The 25,143-nt window shown below is 34.0% G+C and overlaps 1 protein-coding gene across 1 annotated transcript; it reads left to right on the forward strand.

The window, feature by feature from the left end:
• Window positions 1-246: 246 nt before the first annotated feature.
• On the forward strand, window positions 247-24,397 carry LOC145749780 (uncharacterized). The gene is made up of 16 exons (XM_082565642.1): window positions 247-374; window positions 576-736; window positions 898-1,000; window positions 1,094-1,271; window positions 1,462-1,586; window positions 1,715-1,996; window positions 2,433-2,642; window positions 2,838-3,005; window positions 3,239-3,411; window positions 3,509-3,626; window positions 3,875-3,915; window positions 4,738-8,241; window positions 8,365-22,300; window positions 22,561-22,773; window positions 23,287-23,402; window positions 23,791-24,397. Exons 1-16 carry the CDS (start codon window positions 284-286, stop codon window positions 23,827-23,829), a joined length of 19,458 nt encoding a protein of 6,485 aa, XP_082421768.1. The 5' UTR covers window positions 247-283; the 3' UTR covers window positions 23,830-24,397.
• Window positions 24,398-25,143: the final 746 nt, after the last annotated feature.

The raw sequence follows: 25,143 nt of genomic DNA on the forward strand, positions 1-25,143 counted from the left end.
AAGGTTTTACCGAATTCGATTAATTACGTTTGCGTACGCTTGAGTTGGTTTCAAAAATGCGCTTAGATTTTGCAGAAATATCTTTAATTCATTAAAACTTCATGCATAAATAAGGTTGCTTCAACTTAAAAAGATCAAATTCTTTGTCTGCTTTTTGATGCTAATTTAATTAGTTTTTAGCAAGGCGCGTATATCGGTAAAAACCATGTATATGTTATATATTAAGACTATATGCCTTTTTAAAGATTAAACTTTTATTAACACTATGTATAAATGATGCAAAATGTTTAAAAATCTTCAAAAATCGATGTTTAAAATCTTAGTCTTAGCTTTTGTATTTTGTTTAATAAATACAGAAAATGGACAACCAGCAGGTAGTTAGTTAATTACTTATAATTACCGTTTTTTAGGAACTTTAAATAGTTGTAGGTAATTAAATACATTATTTAAGGATAAAGTTGTTTTTTTAATATTAATGTTGCATAGGGAGTTCCCCTACTATTAAACTTACCACGAGTTTTACATTTTTGATTATAAAAGGATAATCAGATTAATCCGTTGTTATTATTTTATAGCTCCAGTAGTTGACCAAATAGACGAATCCTCGGTAACTTTTAACAGTTTCCAAGTCAGTTTTTCAAGTGTAGATGATGTTGTTTTATATCAAGTTAAATTCCAATCTCGTTACGATTCCAATAATGTCGGGTTCGTTAACGGAACTAGTACTATAATACTCGTTTCTGTAAGTAAACTGTTTACAATTATTAAAGTTGACTTTGCCGTATGACTGCCTCTTTATTTGTAAACAATTTTTTAAACCAATATACTAAACTCTATAACATACACTCTTAACTGACGAATTTTTAAATTAGTGTAATTGTGTTTTAATATGTGTAGATCGATGATGTTCGCTCAAATATTATTTATGATGTCCAAGTCAGAGCTTTCGATAATTTCAGCAATGTCGGAAATTTTAGTGAAATTGTTTCCATCAGAACAGGTTTTTATTTTTAATATATATTTTTATAATTAACTTTATTATTTAACGAATAACGCATTAGCATGGTTTATTTTTACTAATTTTTTATTATAGCTCCATCTGGTGTCAACATCACAAGTTTCATCACTACTCCAGAATTTATCACGGTTTTTATTCAAGAAATACCAGGTGTTTTCTCATGGGTGGTTGAATATACAAATACAAGAACTAATCAAGTTGAAACCCATATTGTACCTGATGATGTGCCAGCTAATTCTTCCTATATTGCTATGTGGGTTTAATTTTTGTTAGTAGCTTTTTATTTTTTTTATAATAAATTTTGCTTAACAAAAAATTCAAAAAAATATTCAATATCAAAATGTTATCAATTAAATGTCTAATTTAGATGCATTATATATATTTTTTTCATAAAATGAATTAATTAAAATAATTCTGTTATTAATTTGGTGATTTTTTTTTAGTTTGTTGGATTTGATTCCAAACACTGAATATAATGTTAGAGCTCGGGCATTAGGTGTTCAGGGATTTACATCAACTTTAAATGAAGCTCAAAGTCCATTTGGTTCTTCACAGTTAATTACAACAGGTATTTTTTTATATTTAATTTATACTAAACGCTGACAATATAATGCTATTTACATATGTTAAAATAGTTTACTATTAATTTTTTCTATTTATCTAGCAATAAAATAATTTTTTATTTTGTTATTATAGACATGACATCAGTTTTTGGGCGAGTTAATTCTTCTACCATGTTTACTGAACCTGACGATTCTAATACAACTTTAAGAAATGAGATTTCAACCAACCTCACCTCTGCTTATCAGAGTTTATCCAGCAATGTTTTTAATGTTGTTGTACTTAGGTTAGTTGATGGATCAATGAATATAGACCATGAGATATTTTTAAATGACAACACAACTACTCCAAATACTAGTGCCTTAATTACAACTAATTTACAAGTTGGTTTATTTGGCTCTAATGAAATTATTACTAGTAAGAAAATTAATAAGTAGTTTTTAAAATAACAAACAGTATTTTCGGCAAATTAAATTTTGTTTACTTTTTTTAAGTTAGAGATGACTACTCATTAGATAACAATATATTGTGTAAGCATTAACTTTATCATGGCAGCGTGGTATAATGATTAACTACGTTAGGTCCTGGTTTGGATCCCCACCGATCTTGTGCTGTATGGCCCTAAAGTAAAGAGCTATAACTGGTTAGAGTTTCTAAGCCAACACCTAATTAGCAGTTTAATTTTCATGCAATTATTATTCACAATTTTTCAATCTGCCAAAGTAAACTTCAGACTGGGTAAAGGGTAACTGATTTATTCTATGTTTACATTGTAAAGTCATCATTATAATTAAACTTATTATGTGTTTAAAAACTGCATTTAATACTAATATTTTACGTAATTTATATTAAGGAACTGAATCATTTCCTGATGGATATATATTTAGTGATACCAATTTAATTGCTTATCAATTTGCCACAAACCCAATTTGTTTAACTCGAGATGATAGAACATGGTCTTTGTATAATAACATGGGGTTAGTTGCTTCAACTTTATTTCCTGAAGGTTCAAGTAGTGATCTATCTGCACGAAGTGTAGATACAATACAATTTGGTCAAACAGGTATTATTCAAAAGCAATTAATTTATTTTTTTATAAATTTTTTTTACCCAATAAATTTTAATTAAAAATTATTTTTTTAAAGATTTTTTAAATTATTTTTTTTATTTAAAAATAAACATTGACTTGGTTATTATATTTATCTACATTTACATTTTAAATACTCTACTATATTTAATGATAATTTTTTGATTAAAGATATAACAATACTTCCCGATCGTGATCTTTTCAATTTGACATCAAACACAATCTATGGAATAAGACAAAATTATTTGATTTATTGTAATACTAGGTTTGAATATAGTCGATTTTATCAAGCTATTCAAAGTTCTGAGCTAAGAAGATATACATTTTTATATACTACTGGTAAGGGTATAAATTAACACATGTTTAATAAATAACTAAAACATTTTTAAAACAATTTAATAAAAGTATGTTTTGAAGTTAAAATGCCTTTATTGCTAATACAACATAAAGTGTACATATTTTCATTTTTTAACTATAGTTTAATGTACTTTTTATGTTACGTTTTTTGTAGTATCATGATTTTGTTACATGACTGAATTACAATATTAATTTAAATGCCAAAATTTTTTTAGACCCATCCCCATTAGATCCAAGTAATTTTATATTTACCCCATCCACAAGTGGTACAAGTGCAACTATAACCTTCTCAGCAAGTGTGAATAGAGCTACAACTTATTTGTTTACTGTTGATGGAACTCAGACTCAATTACAAGAAAGACAATTGGACAGCTCAACTAATTATCAGGTAAAATTGTTTTTTAATTTTTTTGTCTACAGTTTGTATACATTTTAATATCTTAACATGTATGAACTTATTAAGTTGTTTAGATCTTTATCTTTAGGTTATTTTGAACAACCTTACACCAAACACAAACACTTCTATTGAGATTCAAGTTTCAGCCAGATCTGCAACAAATGAAATATTAAATTCCTCTTCTACTACTCTTACAGGCTTTACAGGTATTCTATAAAAGTTTTTTTGTATTACCATAAATCTTATTACCATAAATATTGTTTAATGCCTTAACTAGAATTTGTTATAAGCATGTCAACATTAAACTAGACTACCGTATTTTTAACTCAATCAAATTATTAACACTATGAACCTAGGAATAATGTCTTGTAAAAAAAAAATAATAAAACAAGCTTATTTTCAATATTTTTGTTAAACTAATATAAATTTATTTTTAAATGTATTCATTGTTCAGAGGAAAACGAATGTGAACGTGAAATATTTCCTTGTAGTCCTGTTGCCAACTGTACCGACATAATTGGATCATTTAATTGTATTTGTAATACTGGATACACTGGCGATGGAGTAAACTGCACAGACATAAATGAGTGTACTTTAATGACAGACAATTGCAGTGACAATGCTACTTGTACCAATTCAAATGGATCTTTTATTTGTGCTTGTAATGCTGGATATACTGGCAATGGAGTAAACTGCACAGACATAAGTGAGTGTACTTTAATGACAGACAATTGCAGTGACAATGCTACTTGTACAAACACAATTGGATCATTTACTTGTGGTTGTGATACTGGATACACTGGCAATGGAGTAAACTGCACTGATGAAAATGAATGTACTTTAATGACAGACAATTGCAGTGACAATGCTACTTGTACAAACACAAACGGCTCATTTACTTGTGGTTGTGATACTGGATACACTGGCAATGGAGTAAACTGCACTGATGAAAATGAATGTACTTTAATGACAGACAAATGCAGTGACAATGCTACTTGTACGAACACAAATGGCTCATTTACTTGTGCTTGTAATGCTGGATATACTGGCAATGGAGTAAACTGCACTGATGAAAATGAATGTACTTTAATGACAGACAATTGCAGTGACAATGCTACTTGTACAAACACAAACGGCTCATTTACTTGTGGTTGTGATACTGGATACACTGGCAATGGAGTAAACTGCACTGATGAAAATGAATGTACTTTAATGACAGACAATTGCAGTGACAATGCTACTTGTACGAACACAAATGGCTCATTTACTTGTGCTTGTAATGCTGGATACACTGGCAATGGAGTAAACTGCACTGATGAAAATGAATGTACTTTAATGACAGACAATTGCAGTGACAATGCTACTTGTACAAACACAAACGGCTCATTTACTTGTGGTTGTGATACTGGATACACTGGCAATGGAGTAAACTGCACTGATGAAAATGAATGTACTTTAATGACAGACAATTGCAGTGACAATGCTACTTGTACGAACACAAATGGCTCATTTACTTGTGCTTGTAATGCTGGATATACTGGCAATGGAGTAAACTGCACTGATGAAAATGAATGTACTTTAATGACAGACAATTGCAGTGACAATGCTACTTGTACAAACACAAACGGCTCATTTACTTGTGGTTGTGATACTGGATACACTGGCAATGGAGTAAACTGCACTGATGAAAATGAATGTACTTTAATGACAGACAATTGCAGTGACAATGCTACTTGTACGAACACAAATGGCTCATTTACTTGTGCTTGTAATGCTGGATATACTGGCAATGGAGTAAACTGCACTGATGAAAATGAATGTACTTTAATGACAGACAATTGCAGTGACAATGCTACTTGTACAAACACAAACGGCTCATTTACTTGTGGTTGTGATACTGGATACACTGGCAATGGAGTAAACTGCACAGACATAAATGAGTGTACTTTAATGACAGACAATTGTAGTGATGGTAATGCTACTTGTACCAATACAAATGGATCTTTTACTTGTAATTGTAATGCTGGATACACTGGCAATGGAATAAACTGCACAGACATAAATGAGTGTACTTTAATGACAGACAATTGCAGTGACAATGCTACTTGTACAAACACAAACGGCTCATTTACTTGTGCTTGTGATACTGGATACACTGGCGATAGAGTAAACTGCACAGACATAAATGAATGTACTTTAATGACAGATAATTGTGATGATAATGCTACTTGTACAAACACAATTGGATCATTTACTTGTGCTTGTGATACTGGATACACTGGCAATGGAGTAAACTGCACTGATGAAAAGGAATGTACTTTAATGACAGACAATTGCGATGCTAATGCTATTTGTACGAACACAAATGGCTCATTTACTTGTTCTTGTAATGCTGGATACACTGGCAATGGAATAAACTGCACAGACCTAAATGAGTGTACTTTAATGACAGACAATTGCAGTGACAATGCTACTTGTACCAATTCAAATGGATCTTTTACTTGTAATTGTAATGCTGGATACACTGGCAATGGAATAAACTGCACAGACATAAATGAGTGTACTTTAATGACAGACAATTGCAGTGACAATGCTACTTGTACAAACACAAACGGCTCATTTACTTGTGCTTGTGATACTGGATACACTGGCGATGGAGTAAACTGCACAGACATAAATGAATGTACTTTAATGACAAACAATTGTGATGATAATGCTACTTGTACAAACACAATTGGATTATTTACTTGTGCTTGTGATACTGGATACACTGGCAATGGAGTAAACTGCACTGATGAAAATGAATGTACTTTAATGACAGACAATTGCGATGCTAATGCTACTTGTACGAACACAAATGGCTCATTTACTTGTGCTTGTGATACTGGATACACTGGCAATGGAGTAAACTGCACAGATATAAATGAATGTACTTTAATGACAGACAATTGCAGTGACAATGCTACTTGTACCAATTCAAATGGATCTTTTATTTGTGCTTGTAATGCTGGATATACTGGCAATGGAGTAAACTGCACAGACATAAATGAGTGTACTTTAATGACAGACAATTGCAGTGACAATGCTACTTGTACCAACACAAATGGATTATTTACTTGTGCTTGTAATGCTGGATACACTGGCAATGGAGTAAACTGCACAGATATAAATGAATGTACTTTAATGACAGACAATTGCTGTGACAATGCTACTTGTACCAATTCAAATGGATCTTTTATTTGTGCTTGTAATGCTGGATATACTGGCAATGGAGTAAACTGCACAGACATAAATGAATGTACTTTAATGACAAACAATTGTGATGATAATGCTACTTGTACGAACACAATTGGATCATTTACTTGTGCTTGTAATGCAGGATACACTGGCAATGGAGTAAACTGCACTGATGAAAATGAATGTACTTTAATGACAGACAATTGTAGTGACAATGCTACTTGTACCAACACAAACGGCTCATTTACTTGTGCTTGTGATACTGGATACACTGGCAATGGAGTAAACTGCACAGACATAAATGAGTGTACTTTAATGACAGACAATTGCAGTGACAATGCTACTTGTACCAACACAAACGGCTCATTTACTTGTGGTTGTGATACTGGATACACTGGCAATGGAGTAAACTGCACTGATGAAAATGAATGTACTTTAATGACAGACAATTGTAGTGACAATGCTACTTGTACCAACACAAACGGCTCATTTACTTGTGCTTGTGATACTGGATACACTGGCAATGGAGTAAACTGCACAGACATAAATGAGTGTATTTTAATGACAGACAATTGCAGTGACAATGCTACTTGTACCAACACAATTGGATCATTTACTTGTGGTTGTGATACTGGATACACTGGCAATGGAGTAAACTGCACTGATGAAAATGAATGTACTTTAATGACAGACAATTGCGATGCTAATGCTATTTGTACAAACACAAACGGCTCATTTACTTGTGCTTGTAATGCTGGATATACTGGCAATGGAATAAACTGCACAAACATAAATGAGTGTACTTTAATGACAGACAATTGTGATGATAATGCTACTTGTACAAACACAATTGGATCATTTACTTGTGCTTGTGATACTGGATACACTGGCGATGGAGTAAACTGCACAGACATAAATGAATGTACTTTAACGACAGACAATTGTGATGATAATGCTACTTGTACAAACACAATTGGATCATTTACTTGTGCTTGTGATACTGGATACACTGGCAATGGAGTAAACTGCACTGATGAAAATGAATGTACTTTAATGACAGACAATTGCAGTGACAATGCTACTTGTACAAACACAAACGGCTCATTTACTTGTGCTTGTGATACTGGATACACTGGCGATGGAGTAAACTGCACAGACATAAATGAATGTACTTTAACGACAGACAATTGTGATGATAATGCTACTTGTACAAACACAATTGGATCATTTACTTGTGCTTGTGATACTGGATACACTGGCAATGGAGTAAACTGCCCTGATGAAAATGAATGTACTTTAATGACAGACAATTGCGATGCTAATGCTACTTGTACGAACACAAATGGCTCATTTACTTGTGCTTGTGATACTGGATACACTGGCAATGGAGTAAACTGCACAGATATAAATGAATGTACTTTAATGACAGACAATTGCAGTGACAATGCTACTTGTACCAATTCAAATGGATCTTTTATTTGTGCTTGTAATGCTGGATATACTGGCAATGGAGTAAACTGCACAGACATAAATGAGTGTACTTTAATGACAGACAATTGCAGTGACAATGCTACTTGTACAAACATAATTGGAACATTTACTTGTGCTTGTGATACTGGATACACTGGCAATGGAGTAAACTGCACTGATGAAAATGAATGTACTTTAATGACAGACAATTGCAATGACAATGCTACTTGTACAAACACAAACGGCTCATTTACTTGTGGTTGTAATACTGGATACACTGGCAATGGAATAAACTGCACAGACATAAATGAGTGTACTTTAATGACAGACAATTGCAGTGACAATGCTACTTGTACCAATTCAAATGGATCTTTTACTTGTAATTGTAATGCTGCATACACTGGCAATGGAGTAAACTGCACTGATGAAAATGAATGTACTTTAATGACAGACAATTGCGATGCTAATGCTACTTGTACGAACACAAATGGCTCATTTACTTGTGCTTGTGATACTGGATACACTGGCAATGGAGTAAACTGCACAGATATAAATGAATGTACTTTAATGACAGACAATTGCAGTGACAATGCTACTTGTACCAATTCAAATGGATCTTTTATTTGTGCTTGTAATGCTGGATATACTGGCAATGGAGTAAACTGCACAGAAATAAATGAGTGTACTTTAATGACAGACAATTGCAGTGACAATGCTACTTGTACAAACACAATTGGATCATTTACTTGTGCTTGTGATACTGGATACACTGGCAATGGAGTAAACTGCACTGATGAAAATGAATGTACTTTAATGACAGACAATTGCGATGCTAATGCTACTTGTACGAACACAAACGGCTCATTTACTTGTGGTTGTGATACTGGATACACTGGCAATGGAATAAACTGCACAGACATAAATGAGTGTACTTTAATGACAGACAATTGCAGTGACAATGCTACTTGTTCAAACACAAACGGCTCATTTACTTGTGCTTGTGATACTGGATACACTGGCAATGGAATAAACTGCACAGACATAGATGAATGTACTTTAATGACAGACAATTGCAGTGACAATGCTACTTGTACCAACACAAATGGATCATTTACTTGTGATTGTAATGCTGGATACACTGGCAATGTGGTAAACTGCACTGATGAAAATGAATGTACTTTAATGACAGACAATTGCGATGCTAATGCTATTTGTACAAACACAAACGGCTCATTTACTTGCGCTTGTGATACTGGATACACTGGCAATGGAGTAAACTGCACTGATGAAAATGAATGTACTTTAATGACAGACAATTGCGATGCTAATGCTACTTGTACAAACATAAACGGCTCATTTACTTGTGCTTGTGATACTGGATACACTGGCAATGGAATAAACTGCACGGACATATTTGAGTGTACTTTAATGACAGACAATTGCAGTGACAATGCTACTTGTACCAACACAAATGGATCATTTACTTGTGCTTGTGATACTGGATACACTGGCAATGGAATAAACTGCACAGACATAAATGAGTGTACTTTAATGACAGACAATTGCAGTGACAATGCTACTTGTACCAACACAATTGGATCATTTACTTGTGCTTGTGATACTGGATACACTGGCAATGGAATAAACTGCACAGACATAAATGAGTGTACTTTAATGACAGACAATTGCAGTGACAATGCTATTTGTACAAACATAAATGGAACATTTACTTGTGCTTGTGATACTGGATACACTGGCAATGGAATAAACTGCACAGACATAAATGAGTGTACTTTAATGACAGACAATTGCAGTGACAATGCTACTTGTACCAACACAATTGGATCATTTACTTGTGCTTGTGATACTGGATACACTGGCAATGGAATAAACTGCACAGACATAAATGAGTTTACTTTAATGACAGACAATTGCAGTGACAATGCTACTTGTACCAACACAAATGGATCATTTACCTGTGCTTGTAATGCTGGATATACTGGCAATGGAGTAAACTGCACAGACATAAATGAGTGTACTTTAATGACAGACAATTGCAGTGACAATGCTACTTGTACCAACACAAATGGATCATTTACCTGTGCTTGTAATGCTGGATATACTGGCAATGGAGTAAACTGCACAGACATAAATGAGTGTACTTTAATGACAGACAATTGCAGTGACAATGCTACTTGTACCAATACAAATGGATCCTTTAATTGTGATTGTAATGCTGGATACACTGGCAATGGAGTAAACTGCACAGACATAAATGAGTGTACTTTAATGACAGACAATTGCAGTGACAATGCTACTTGTACCAACACAAATGGATCATTTACTTGTACTTGTAATGCTGGATATACTGGCAATGGAGTAAACTGCACAGACATAAATGAGTGTACTTTAATGACAGACAATTGTAGTGACAATGCTACTTGTACAAACACAAATGGATCATTTACTTGTGCTTGTAATGCTGGATACACTGGCAATGGAGTAAACTGCACTGATGAAAATGAATGTACTTTAATGACAGACAATTGCGATGCTAATGCTACATGTACAAACACAAACGGCTCATTTACTTGTGCTTGTGATACTGGATACACTGGCAATGGAGTAAACTGCACTGATGAAAATGAATGTACTTTAATGACAGACAATTGCGATGCTAATGCTACTTGTACAAACACAAATGGCTCATTTACTTGTGCTTGTGATACTGGATACACTGGCAATGGAATAAATTGCACAGACATAAATGAGTGTACTTTAATGACAGACAATTGCAGTGACAATGCTACTTGTACCAACACAAATGGATCATTTACCTGTGCTTGTAATGCTGGATATACTGGCAATGGAGTAAACTGCACAGACATAAATGAGTGTACTTTAATGACAGACAATTGCAGTGACAATGCTACTTGTACCAATACAAATGGATCCTTTAATTGTGATTGTAATGCTGGATACACTGGCAATGGAGTAAACTGCACAGACATAAATGAGTGTACTTTAATGACAGACAATTGCAGTGACAATGCTACTTGTACCAACACAAATGGATCATTTATTTGTGCTTGTAATGCTGGATATACTGGCAATGGAGTAAACTGCACAGACATAAATGAGTGTACTTTAATGACAGACAATTGTAGTGACAATGCTACTTGTACAAACACAAATAGATCTTTTACTTGTGCTTGTAATGCTGGATACACTGGCAATGGAGTAAACTGCACTGATGAAAATGAATGTACTTTAATGACAGACAATTGCGATGCTAATGCTACATGTACAAATACAAACGGCTCATTTACTTGTGCTTGTGATACTGGATACACTGGCAATGGAGTAAACTGCACTGATGAAAATGAATGTACTTTAATGACAGACAATTGCGATGCTAATGCTACTTGTACAAACACAAATGGCTCATTTACTTGTGCTTGTGATACTGGATACACTGGCAATGGAATAAATTGCACAGACATAAATGAGTGTACTTTAATGACAGACAATTGTAGTGACAATGCTACTTGTACAAACACAAATGGATCATTTACTTGTGCTTGTAATGCTGGATACACTGGCAATGGAGTAAACTGCACAGACATAAATGAGTGTACTTTAATGACAGACAATTGTAGTGACAATGCTACTTGTACAAACACAAATGGATCATTTACTTGTGCTTGTAATGCTGGATACACTAGCGATGGGGTAAACTGCACTGATATAAATGAATGTACTTTAATGACAGACAATTGCAGTGACAATGCTACTTGTACCAACACAAATGGATCATTTACTTGTGCTTGTAATGCTGGATATACTGGCAATGGAGTAAACTGCACAGACATAAATGAGTGTACTTTAATGACAGACAATTGCAGTGACAATGCTACTTGTACAAACACAAATGGATCATTTACTTGTGCTTGTGATACTGGATACACTGGCAATGGAATAAATTGCACAGACATAAATGAGTGTACTTTAATGACAGACAATTGTAGTGACAATGCTACTTGTACAAACACAAATGGATCATTTACTTGTGCTTGTAATGCTGGATACACTGGCAATGGAGTAAACTGCACAGACATAAATGAGTGTACTTTAATGACAGACAATTGTAGTGACAATGCTACTTGTACAAACACAAATGGATCATTTACTTGTGCTTGTAATGCTGGATACACTGGCAATGGAGTAAACTGCACTGATGAAAATGAATGTACTTTAATGACAGACAATTGCGATGCTAATGCTACTTGTACAAACACAAATGGCTCATTTACTTGTGCTTGTAATACTGGATACACTGGCAATGGAATAAATTGCACAGACATAAATGAGTGTACTTTAATGACAGACAATTGCAGTGACAATGCTACTTGTACAAACACAAATGGATCATTTATTTGTGCTTGTAATGCTGGATATACTGGCAATGGAGTAAACTGCACTGACATAAATGAGTGTACTTTAATGACAGACAATTGTAGTGACAATGCTACTTGTACAAACACAAATAGATCTTTTACTTGTGCTTGTAATGCTGGATACACTGGCAATGGAGTAAACTGCACTGATGAAAATGAATGTACTTTAATGACAGACAATTGCGATGCTAATGCTACATGTACAAACACAAACGGCTCATTTACTTGTGCTTGTGATACTGGATACACTGGCAATGGAGTAAACTGCACTGATGAAAATGAATGTACTTTAATGACAGACAATTGCGATGCTAATGCTACTTGTACAAACACAAATGGCTCATTTACTTGTGCTTGTGATACTGGATACACTGGCAATGGAATAAATTGCACAGACATAAATGAGTGTACTTTAATGACAGACAATTGTAGTGACAATGCTACTTGTACAAACACAAATGGATCATTTACTTGTGCTTGTAATGCTGGATACACTGGCAATGGAGTAAACTGCACAGACATAAATGAGTGTACTTTAATGACAGACAATTGTAGTGACAATGCTACTTGTACAAACACAAATGGATCATTTACTTGTGCTTGTATTGCTGGATACACTAGCGATGGGGTAAACTGCACTGATATAAATGAATGTACTTTAATGACAGACAATTGCAGTGACAATGCTACTTGTACCAACACAAATGGATCATTTACCTGTGCTTGTAATGCTGGATATACTGGCAATGGAGTAAACTGCACAGACATAAATGAGTGTACTTTAATGACAGACAATTGCAGTGACAATGCTACTTGTACCAATACAAATGGATCCTTTAATTGTGATTGTAATGCTGGATACACTGGCAATGGAGTAAACTGCACAGACATAAATGAGTGTACTTTAATGACAGACAATTGCAGTGACAATGCTACTTGTACCAACACAAATGGATCATTTATTTGTGCTTGTAATGCTGGATATACTGGCAATGGAGTAAACTGCACAGACATAAATGAGTGTACTTTAATGACAGACAATTGTAGTGACAATGCTACTTGTACAAACACAAATAGATCTTTTACTTGTGCTTGTAATGCTGGATACACTGGCAATGGAGTAAACTGCACTGATGAAAATGAATGTACTTTAATGACAGACAATTGCGATGCTAATGCTACATGTACAAACACAAACGGCTCATTTACTTGTGCTTGTGATACTGGATACACTGGCAATGGAGTAAACTGCACTGATGAAAATGAATGTACTTTAATGACAGACAATTGCGATGCTAATGCTACTTGTACAAACACAAATGGCTCATTTACTTGTGCTTGTGATACTGGATACACTGGCAATGGAATAAATTGCACAGACATAAATGAGTGTACTTTAATGACAGACAATTGTAGTGACAATGCTACTTGTACAAACACAAATGGATCATTTACTTGTGCTTGTAATGCTGGATACACTGGCAATGGAGTAAACTGCACAGACATAAATGAGTGTACTTTAATGACAGACAATTGTAGTGACAATGCTACTTGTACAAACACAAATGGATCATTTACTTGTGCTTGTAATGCTGGATACACTAGCGATGGGGTAAACTGCACTGATATAAATGAATGTACTTTAATGACAGACAATTGCAGTGACAATGCTACTTGTACCAACACAAATGGATCATTTACTTGTGCTTGTAATGCTGGATATACTGGCAATGGAGTAAACTGCACAGACATAAATGAGTGTACTTTAATGACAGACAATTGCAGTGACAATGCTACTTGTACAAACACAAATGGATCATTTACTTGTGCTTGTGATACTGGATACACTGGCAATGGAATAAATTGCACAGACATAAATGAGTGTACTTTAATGACAGACAATTGTAGTGACAATGCTACTTGTACAAACACAAATGGATCATTTACTTGTGCTTGTAATGCTGGATACACTGGCAATGGAGTAAACTGCACAGACATAAATGAGTGTACTTTAATGACAGACAATTGTAGTGACAATGCTACTTGTACAAACACAAATGGATCATTTACTTGTGCTTGTAATGCTGGATACACTGGCAATGGAGTAAACTGCACTGATGAAAATGAATGTACTTTAATGACAGACAATTGCGATGCTAATGCTACTTGTACAAACACAAATGGCTCATTTACTTGTGCTTGTAATACTGGATACACTGGCAATGGAATAAATTGCACAGACATAAATGAGTGTACTTTAATGACAGACAATTGCAGTGACAATGCTACTTGTACAAACACAAATGGATCATTTATTTGTGCTTGTAATGCTGGATATACTGGCAATGGAGTAAACTGCACTGACATAAATGAGTGTACTTTAATGACAGACAATTGTAGTGACAATGCTACTTGTACAAACACAAATAGATCTTTTACTTGTGCTTGTAATGCTGGATACACTGGCAATGGAGTAAACTGCACTGATGAAAATGAATGTACTTTAATGACAGACAATTGCGATGCTAATGCTACATGTACAAACACAAACGGCTCATTTACTTGTGCTTGTGATACTGGATACACTGGCAATGGAGTAAACTGCACTGATGAAAATGAATGTACTTTAATGACAGACAATTGCGATGCTAATGCTACTTGTACAAACACAAATGGCTCATTTACTTGTGCTTGTGATACTGGATACACTGGCAATGGAATAAATTGCACAGACATAAATGAGTGTACTTTAATGACAGACAATTGTAGTGACAATGCTACTTGTACAAACACAAATGGATCATTTACTTGTGCTTGTAATGCTGGATACACTGGCAATGGAGTAAACTGCACAGACATAAATGAGTGTACTTTAATGACAGACAATTGTAGTGACAATGCTACTTGTACAAACACAAATGGATCATTTACTTGTGCTTGTATTGCTGGATACACTAGCGATGGGGTAAACTGCACTGATATAAATGAATGTACTTTAATGACAGACAATTGCAGTGACAATGCTACTTGTACCAACACAAATGGATCATTTACTTGTGCTTGTAATGCTGGATATACTGGCAATGGAGTAAACTGCACAGACATAAATGAGTGTACTTTAATGACAGACAATTGCAGTGACAATGCTACTTGTACAAACACAAATGGATCATTTACTTGTGCTTGTGATACTGGATACACTGGCAATGGAATAAATTGCACAGACATAAATGAGTGTACTTTAATGACAGACAATTGTAGTGACAATGCTACTTGTACAAACACAAATGGATCATTTACTTGTGCTTGTGATACTGGATACACTGGCAATGGAATAAATTGCACAGACATAAATGAGTGTACTTTAATGACAGACAATTGCAGTGACAATGCTACTTGTACCAATACAAATGGATCCTTTACTTGTGATTGTAATGCTGGATTCACTGGCAATGGAGTAAACTGCACTGATGAAAATGAATGTACTTTAATGACAGACAATTGCGATGCTAATGCTATTTGTACAAACACAAACGGCTCATTTACTTGTGCTTGTGATACTGGATACACCAGCAATGGAGTAAACTGCACAGACATAAATGAGTGTACTTTAATGACAGACAATTGCAGTGACAATGCTACTTGTACCAACACAAATGGATCATTTACCTGTGCTTGTAATGCTGGATATACTGGCAATGGAGTAAACTGCACAGACATAAATGAGTGTACTTTAATGACAGACAATTGCAGTGACAATGCTACTTGTACCAACACAAATGGATCATTTATTTGTGCTTGTAATGCTGGATATACTGGCAATGGAGTAAACTGCACAGACATAAATGAGTGTACTTTAATGACAGACAATTGTAGTGACAATGCTACTTGTACAAACACAAATAGATCTTTTACTTGTGCTTGTAATGCTGGATACACTGGCAATGGAGTAAACTGCACTGATGAAAATGAATGTACTTTAATGACAGACAATTGCGATGCTAATGCTACATGTACAAACACAAACGGCTCATTTACTTGTGCTTGTGATACTGGATACACTGGCAATGGAGTAAACTGCACTGATGAAAATGAATGTACTTTAATGACAGACAATTGCGATGCTAATGCTACTTGTACAAACACAAATGGCTCATTTACTTGTGCTTGTGATACTGGATACACTGGCAATGGAATAAATTGCACAGACATAAATGAGTGTACTTTAATGACAGACAATTGTAGTGACAATGCTACTTGTACAAACACAAATGGATCATTTACTTGTGCTTGTAATGCTAGATACACTGGCAATGGAGTAAACTGCACTGATGAAAATGAATGTACTTTAATGACAGACAATTGCGATGCTAATGCTACATGTACAAACACAAACGGCTCATTTACTTGTGCTTGTGATACTGGATACACTGGCAATGGAGTAAACTGCACTGATGAAAATGAATGTACTTTAATGACAGACAATTGCGATGCTAATGCTACTTGTACAAACACAAATGGCTCATTTACTTGTGCTTGTGATACTGGATACACTGGCAATGGAATAAATTGCACAGACATAAATGAGTGTACTTTAATGACAGACAATTGCAGTGACAATGCTACTTGTACCAACACAAATGGATCATTTACCTGTGCTTGTAATGCTGGATATACTGGCAATGGAGTAAACTGCACAGACATAAATGAGTGTACTTTAATGACAGACAATTGCAGTGACAATGCTACTTGTACCAATACAAATGGATCCTTTAATTGTGATTGTAATGCTGGATACACTGGCAATGGAGTAAACTGCACAGACATAAATGAGTGTACTTTAATGACAGACAATTGCAGTGACAATGCTACTTGTACCAACACAAATGGATCATTTATTTGTGCTTGTAATGCTGGATATACTGGCAATGGAGTAAACTGCACAGACATAAATGAGTGTACTTTAATGACAGACAATTGTAGTGACAATGCTACTTGTACAAACACAAATAGATCTTTTACTTGTGCTTGTAATGCTGGATATACTGGCAATGGAGTAAACTGCACTGATGAAAATGAATGTACTTTAATGACAGACAATTGCGATGCTAATGCTACATGTACAAACACAAACGGCTCATTTACTTGTGCTTGTGATACTGGATACACTGGCAATGGAGTAAACTGCACTGATGAAAATGAATGTACTTTAATGACAGACAATTGCGATGCTAATGCTACTTGTACAAACACAAATGGCTCATTTACTTGTGCTTGTGATACTGGATACACTGGCAATGGAATAAATTGCACAGACATAAATGAGTGTACTTTAATGACAGACAATTGTAGTGACAATGCTACTTGTACAAACACAAATGGATCATTTACTTGTGCTTGTAATGCTGGATACACTGGCAATGGAGTAAACTGCACAGACATAAATGAGTGTACTTTAATGACAGACAATTGTAGTGACAATGCTACTTGTACAAACACAAATGGATCATTTACTTGTGCTTGTAATGCTGGATACACTGGCGATGGGGTAAACTGCACTGATATAAATGAATGTACTTTAATGACAGACTATTGCAGTGACAATGCTACTTGTACCAACACAAATGGATCATTTACTTGCGCTTGTAATGCTGGATATACTGGCAATGGAGTAAACTGCACAGACATAAATGAGTGTACTTTAATGACAGACAATTGCAGTGACAATGCTACTTGTACAAACACAAATGGATCATTTACTTGTGCTTGTGATACTGGATACACTGGCAATGGAATAAATTGCACAGACATAAATGAGTGTACTTTAATGACAGACAATTGTAGTGACAATGCTACTTGTACAAACACAAATGGATCATTTACTTGTGCTTGTAATGCTGGATACACTGGCAATGGATTAAACTGCACAGACATAAATGAGTGTACTTTAATGACAGACAATTGTAGTGACAATGCTACTTGTACAAACACAAATGGATCATTTACTTGTGCTTGTAATGCTGGATACACTGGCAATGGAGTAAACTGCACTGATGAAAATGAATGTACTTTAATGACAGACAATTGCGATGCTAATGCTACTTGTACAAACACAAATGGCTCATTTACTTGTGCTTGTAATACTGGATACACTGGCAATGGAATAAATTGCACAGACATAAATGAGTGTACTTTAATGACAGACAATTGCAGTGACAATGCTACTTGTACAAACACAAATGGATCATTTACTTGTGCTTGTAATGCTGGATACACTGGCGATGGGGTAAACTGCACTGATATAAATGAATGTACTTTAATGACAGACAATTGCAGTGACAATGCTACTTGTACCAACACAAATGGATCATTTACTTGTGCTTGTAATGCTGGATATACTGGCAATGGAGTAAACTGCACAGACATAAATGAGTGTACTTTAATGACAGACAATTGCAGTGACAATGCTACTTGTACCAATACAAATGGATCCTTTACTTGTGATTGTAATGCTGGATTCACTGGCAATGGAGTAAACTGCACTGATGAAAATGAATGTACTTTAATGACAGACAATTGCGATGCTAATGCTATTTGTACAAACACAAACGGCTCATTTACTTGTGCTTGTGATACTGGATACACCAGCAATGGAGTAAACTGCACTGATGAAAATGAATGTACTTTAATGACAGACAATTGCGATGCTAATGCTACATGTACAAACACAAACGGCTCATTTACTTGTGCTTGTGATACTGGATACACTGGCAATGGAATAAACTGCACAGACATAAATGAGTGTACTTTAATGACAGACAATTGCAGTGACAATGCTACTTGTACTAATACAAATGGATCCTTTACTTGTGATTGTAATTCTGGATATACTGGCAATGGAGTAAACTGCACTGATGAAAATGAATGTACTTTAATGACAGACAATTGCGATGCTAATGCTATTTGTACAAACACAAACGGCTCATTTACTTGTGCTTGTGATACTAGATACACTGGCAATGGAGTAAACTGCACTGATGAAAATGAATGTACTTTAATGACAGGCAATTGCGATGCTAATGCTACTTGTACAAACACAAACGGCTCATTTACTTGTGCTTGTGATACTGGATACACTGGCGATGGAGTAAACTGCACAGACATAGATGAATGTACTTTAATGACAGACAATTGCAGTGACAATGCTACTTGTACCAACACAAATGGATCATTTACTTGTGATTGTAATGCTGGATACACTGGCAATGGAGTAAACTGCACAGAAATAAATGAGTGTACTTTAATGACAGACAATTGCAGTGACAATGCTACTTGTACCAATACAAATGGATCCTTTACTTGTGATTGTAATGCTGGATACACTGGCAATGGAGTAAACTGCACAGACATAAATGAGTGTACTTTAATGACAGACAATTGCAGTGACAATGCTACTTGTACCAATACAAATGGATCCTTTACTTGTGATTGTAATGCTGGATACACTGGCAATGGAGTAAACTGCACAGACATAAATGAGTGTACTTTAATGACAGACAATTGCAGTGACAATGCTACTTGTACCAATACAAATGGATCCTTTACTTGTGATTGTAATGCTGGATACACTGGCAATGGGGTAAACTGCAATGATGAAAATGAATGTACTTTAATGACAGACAATTGCGATGATAATGCTATTTGTACAAACACAAACGGCTCATTTACTTGTGCTTGTGATACTGCATACACTGGCAATGGAATAAACTGCACAGACATAAATGAGTGTACTTTAATGACAGACAATTGCGATGCTAATGCTACTTGTACCAACACAAATGGATTATTTACTTGTGCTTGTAATGCTGGATATACTGGCAATGGAGTAAACTGCACAGACATAAATGAGTGTACTTTAATGACAGACAATTGCAGTGACAATGCTACTTGTACCAATACAAATGGATCCCTTAATTGTGATTGTAATGCTGGATACACTGGCAATGGAGTAAACTGCACAGACATAAATGAGTGTACTTTAATGACAGACAATTGCAGTGACAATGCTACTTGTACCAACACAAATGGATCATTTACTTGTGCTTGTGATGCTAGATATACTGGCAATGGAGTAAACTGCACAGACATAAATGAGTGTACTTTAATGACAGACAATTGTAGTGACAATGCTACTTGTACAAACACAAATGGATCATTTACTTGTGCTTGTAATGCTGGATACACTGGCAATGGAGTAAACTGCACTGATGAAAATGAATGTACTTTAATGACAGACAATTGCAATGCTAATGCTACATGTACAAACACAAACGGCTCATTTACTTGTGCTTGTGATACTGGATACACTGTCAATGGAATAAACTGCACAGACATAAATGAGTGTACTTTAATGACAGACAATTGCAGTGACAATGCTACTTGTACCAACACAAATGGATCATTTACTTGTGCTTGTAATACTGGATACACTGGCGATGGAGTAAACTGCACAGACATAAATGAGTGTACTTTAATGACAGACAATTGCAGTGACAATGCTACTTGTACAAACACAATTGGATCTTTTAATTGTGCCTGTACTACTGGATACATTGGAAATGTAGTAAACTCCACTGATAGAAATGAGTGTACTGTATTGACAGACAATTGCAGTGACAGTGCTACTTGTACCAACACAAATGGAACTTTTACTTGTGCCTGTAATACTGGATACACTGGCGATGGAGTAAACTGCACTGATGTGAATGAATGTACTTTAATGACAGACAATTGCAATGACAATGCTACTTGTACGAACACAATTGGATCTTTTAATTGTTCCTGTAATAATGGATACACTGGCAATGGAGTAAACTGCACTGATGAAAATGAATGTACTTTAATGACAGATAATTGCAGTGATGGTAATGCTACTTGTACAAACACAATTGGATCATTTATTTGTGCTTGTAATGCTGGATACACTGGCGATGGAGTAAACTGCACTGATGTGAATGAATGTACTTTAATGACAGACAATTGCAATGACAATGCTACTTGTACGAACACAATTGGATCTTTTAATTGTTCCTGTAATAATGGATACACTGGCAATGGAGTAAACTGCACTGATGAAAATGAATGTACTTTAATGACAGATAATTGCAGTGATGGTAATGCTACTTGTACCAACACAATTGGGTCATTTACTTGTGCTTGTAATGCTGGATACACTGGCGATGGTGTAAACTGCACTGATATAAATGAATGTACTTTAATGACAGACAATTGTAGTGATGGTAAAGCTGATTGTACAAACACAATTGGGTCATTTACTTGTGCTTGTAATGCTGGATACACTGGCGATGGTGTAAACTGCACTGATATAAATGAATGTACTTTAATGACAGACAATTGTAGTGATGGTAATGCTACTTGTACAAACACAAATGGATCATTTGCTTGTGCTTGTAATGCTGGATACACTGGCAATGGTGTTAACTGCATTGATGTAAATGAATGTACTTTAATGACAGACAATTGTGCTAATAATGCTAATTGTTCAAACACAATTGGATCGTTTACATGTACTTGTAATCATTTATTTGATGGAAATGGAACTGTTTGTGAATTTTGTCCAGACATTTCTCGAGAAACTTTGTGTAACAATTCACTAAGTTGTGTATTTAATTTTAGTTGTTCAATAGTATCTGGGGGTAAGTTTAAAATTTGTTGTTTTCGTTTTTGTAACATTAACTTTTTAATGGATGTTAGTTGTAAACTTTTAAGTTTAACAACATAACTTAACGATTTTTATGTATATTCCTTTTGGTATGACAAGTATTTGTACCCATTAAATTTTTTTATTTTATGATTTAGTTTAACTTTTTATCTAAAATTTTATTTTGAAAAGTTTAATCATTATAATCGATAAAAATATGTATCATGAAATTTAAAATTTTTGTGTTGATGACAGATAATGTAACAGCACAATACAATTGTGATGTTTGTGAGGTAACAATTAGATCAAACTGTGTTGAAGCTCGTGAAACTTGTCCAGATGTTCCAAATTATTGTCAACAAGATGGTGTTTGTGGGAACCATGTTGGGTCCAACTGCATCTTGAATGGTTCCGGGTTTTCTTGTTCTTGTTTGGAAGGTTTTTCATTTAATGTCGGAAGAACATTATGTAAGTGTTTAAATTGCATGTGTTTTATCCCCCAAGAATTGTTACTTTAATGTTTACTAGTTGCCCTACAGTCAGGATTTCAATCGATATTAATATTGTCACAACTCTTTCAATCGATATTAATATTGTCACAACTCTGCCCTACAGTCAGGATTTCATTAATATTATGTTGTCACAACTCTGAACTTATAGTTGCTTGCGACAATTTTCGCGCTCATCACAATAAGCATTTTTATTTTGTTGGCCTATAAATTGGACATGTATAAATATGAATATATATTGTCCACATAGCGTTATTACATAAAGATGTACATATTACATTTCTTCAACTTAATAAGTTTGCTTTTTGCTGATTTTTAGTTTAAGCAACATATAGTAAGTTGCTATATTATGTTTTTAAATTATCTGTAGCTGAAAACCTATTAACCAGTTACCAGTAAATAAAATCTATGGAATAATATTAAAAATGCCAAAAAATAGGTATGTGTAGAACAGTATGAATTATATGTTAAGGTATTGAAGAGCCCTCAAATGCTTTGCCTGGGTGGCTTATTGCTGTGATTGTCCTTATAGTGGTGGTCTATACTGTTATTATAGTCTTAGCTCTGACTTTATTTTTAAGGAATCAGGTAAATTATTTTTAATAATAAAATACATTTATATGTTTTATTATATTTTAAAAGTTTGTCAGAATATTTTATATAAAGTTTATGATATTTTTTTTCAGTTATCTTGACAGAAAGTTTAAAAATCTACCTAATTGGTATTTTATTGCTTGGGCATGCATCTAGCTTAAAAATGCTTTAGAATATTAAATTAATATTTTAACAATTAATATGTTAAAAAAAGAAATTTAGCATATTAAAATTACATTTCTCTTGTAACTAAATAATACAATGCATAAAATATATAATAGTGCATGGTTATAGCATTAATAATAACCATAATTTTGGTAAATTTTGTTAGTGTGTTAGTTTATATAGCCTTACAAGTTAACTTATTCCATTTTTTGTATAGAAATCGAGAATGTATAAGGTTACCTCGACTCAACGTTAGCAAAAAACTTTATTGGAAACTTCTACATCAGGCTTAGAAAATATTTGTAAATTAACCCCGAATTGTAATAATTATAGTTTCTTTTAATATACAAAATGATACAATAAATTAAAAGTATATTAGAAAATGTAGCCAACTGTTAATTTTAATTATGTGTTTGGTTAAATATAGCCATATTACTATGCAAATGTTTCTGTTATACTTTATGCACTTTTAAAAATGATTTTTTTTAATTAATGTATTCTAATCTAATATAGTTTAATGAAATGTTAAACTTAAATATATTTATCTTACATGTTTTTTATTTTCTATAATATTTGAAATGATGTGATTTGTTTTATTATGTATTGTGTTAATACCTAAAACTTGCTTTTTTTTCTATGCTTGGTCATGATTGCTAAAATGTAGCATATGCCAATTTAAGAGTTTTGTTTAATATAATAAGAATTGTAGCCTATTGAGTTGCCATTAAATCTTAACAGGATCTTAGTTTTAATAATTTTCACCCACCTTCCTTTATATTAAGTGTAAGTATTTTAACTAAAGTTATAAAATGCGTTGGTTTACTTGGTGCCTACTTTAAATAAAACTACTTTCACAGTGGTATTGTATTATAGGTTAGCGAAATTTAATTTAATTAATAAAAATTTGCAGTTCTATAGCATTAGTTCCTTGATCACAAAGTGTTTGTTATTGGAAACGAAAATATGAATTTTAACAATAATGTTATTAAAATATTATTGTTGTTGTTCGTATTACAAAGAAGTAACGGATTGTCAGGTAATTTAAAAGATTAGTGTTGTTGGGGACAACTAATGTTTAAATGACGTCAGAACTTTCAACGTCATTACTGTTATATTAGGGGATTTTTTTGCACATGTTTACAATTTTTAAAAGAATTTTACAAAATATTTTTAGCTCCAGTAGTTGACCCAATAGACGAATCCTCGGTAACTTTCAACAGTTTCCAAGTCAGTTTTTCAAGTGTAAATGATGCTGTTTTATATCAAGTTAGATTCCAATCTCGTTACGATTCCAAAAATGTCGGGTTCGTTAACGGAACTAGTACTATAATACTCGTTTCTGTAAGTAAACTGTTTACAAATATTAAAGTTGACTTTGCCGTATGACTGCCTCTTTATTTGTAAACAATTTTTTAAACCAATTTACCAAACTCTATAACATACACTCTTAACTGACGAATTTTTAAATTAGTGTAATTGTGTTTTGATATGTGTAGATCGATGATGTTCGCTCAAATATTATTTATGATGTCCAAGTCAGAGCTTTCGATAATTTCAGCAATGTCGGAAA

The sequence above is a fragment of the Corella eumyota genome, chromosome 4 (genome assembly GCF_963082875.1).
Source record: "Corella eumyota chromosome 4, kaCorEumy4.1, whole genome shotgun sequence".
NCBI classification, from domain to species: domain Eukaryota; kingdom Metazoa; phylum Chordata; class Ascidiacea; order Phlebobranchia; family Corellidae; genus Corella; species Corella eumyota.

Excerpts from the sequence above, each read along its gene's own strand:
- LOC145749780 (XM_082565642.1), top strand. The coding sequence starts at position 284 with ATGTTTAAAAATCTTCAAAAATCGATGTTTAAAATCTTAGTCTTAGCT. Across the intron at positions 1,272-1,461 it reads AATTCTTCCTATATTGCTAT|TTTGTTGGATTTGATTCCAA; the intron begins GTGGGTTTAATT and ends ATTTTTTTTTAG. Across the intron at positions 3,916-4,737 it reads AAATATTTCCTTGTAGTCCT|GAAAATGAATGTACTTTAAT; the intron begins GTTGCCAACTGT and ends AACTGCACTGAT.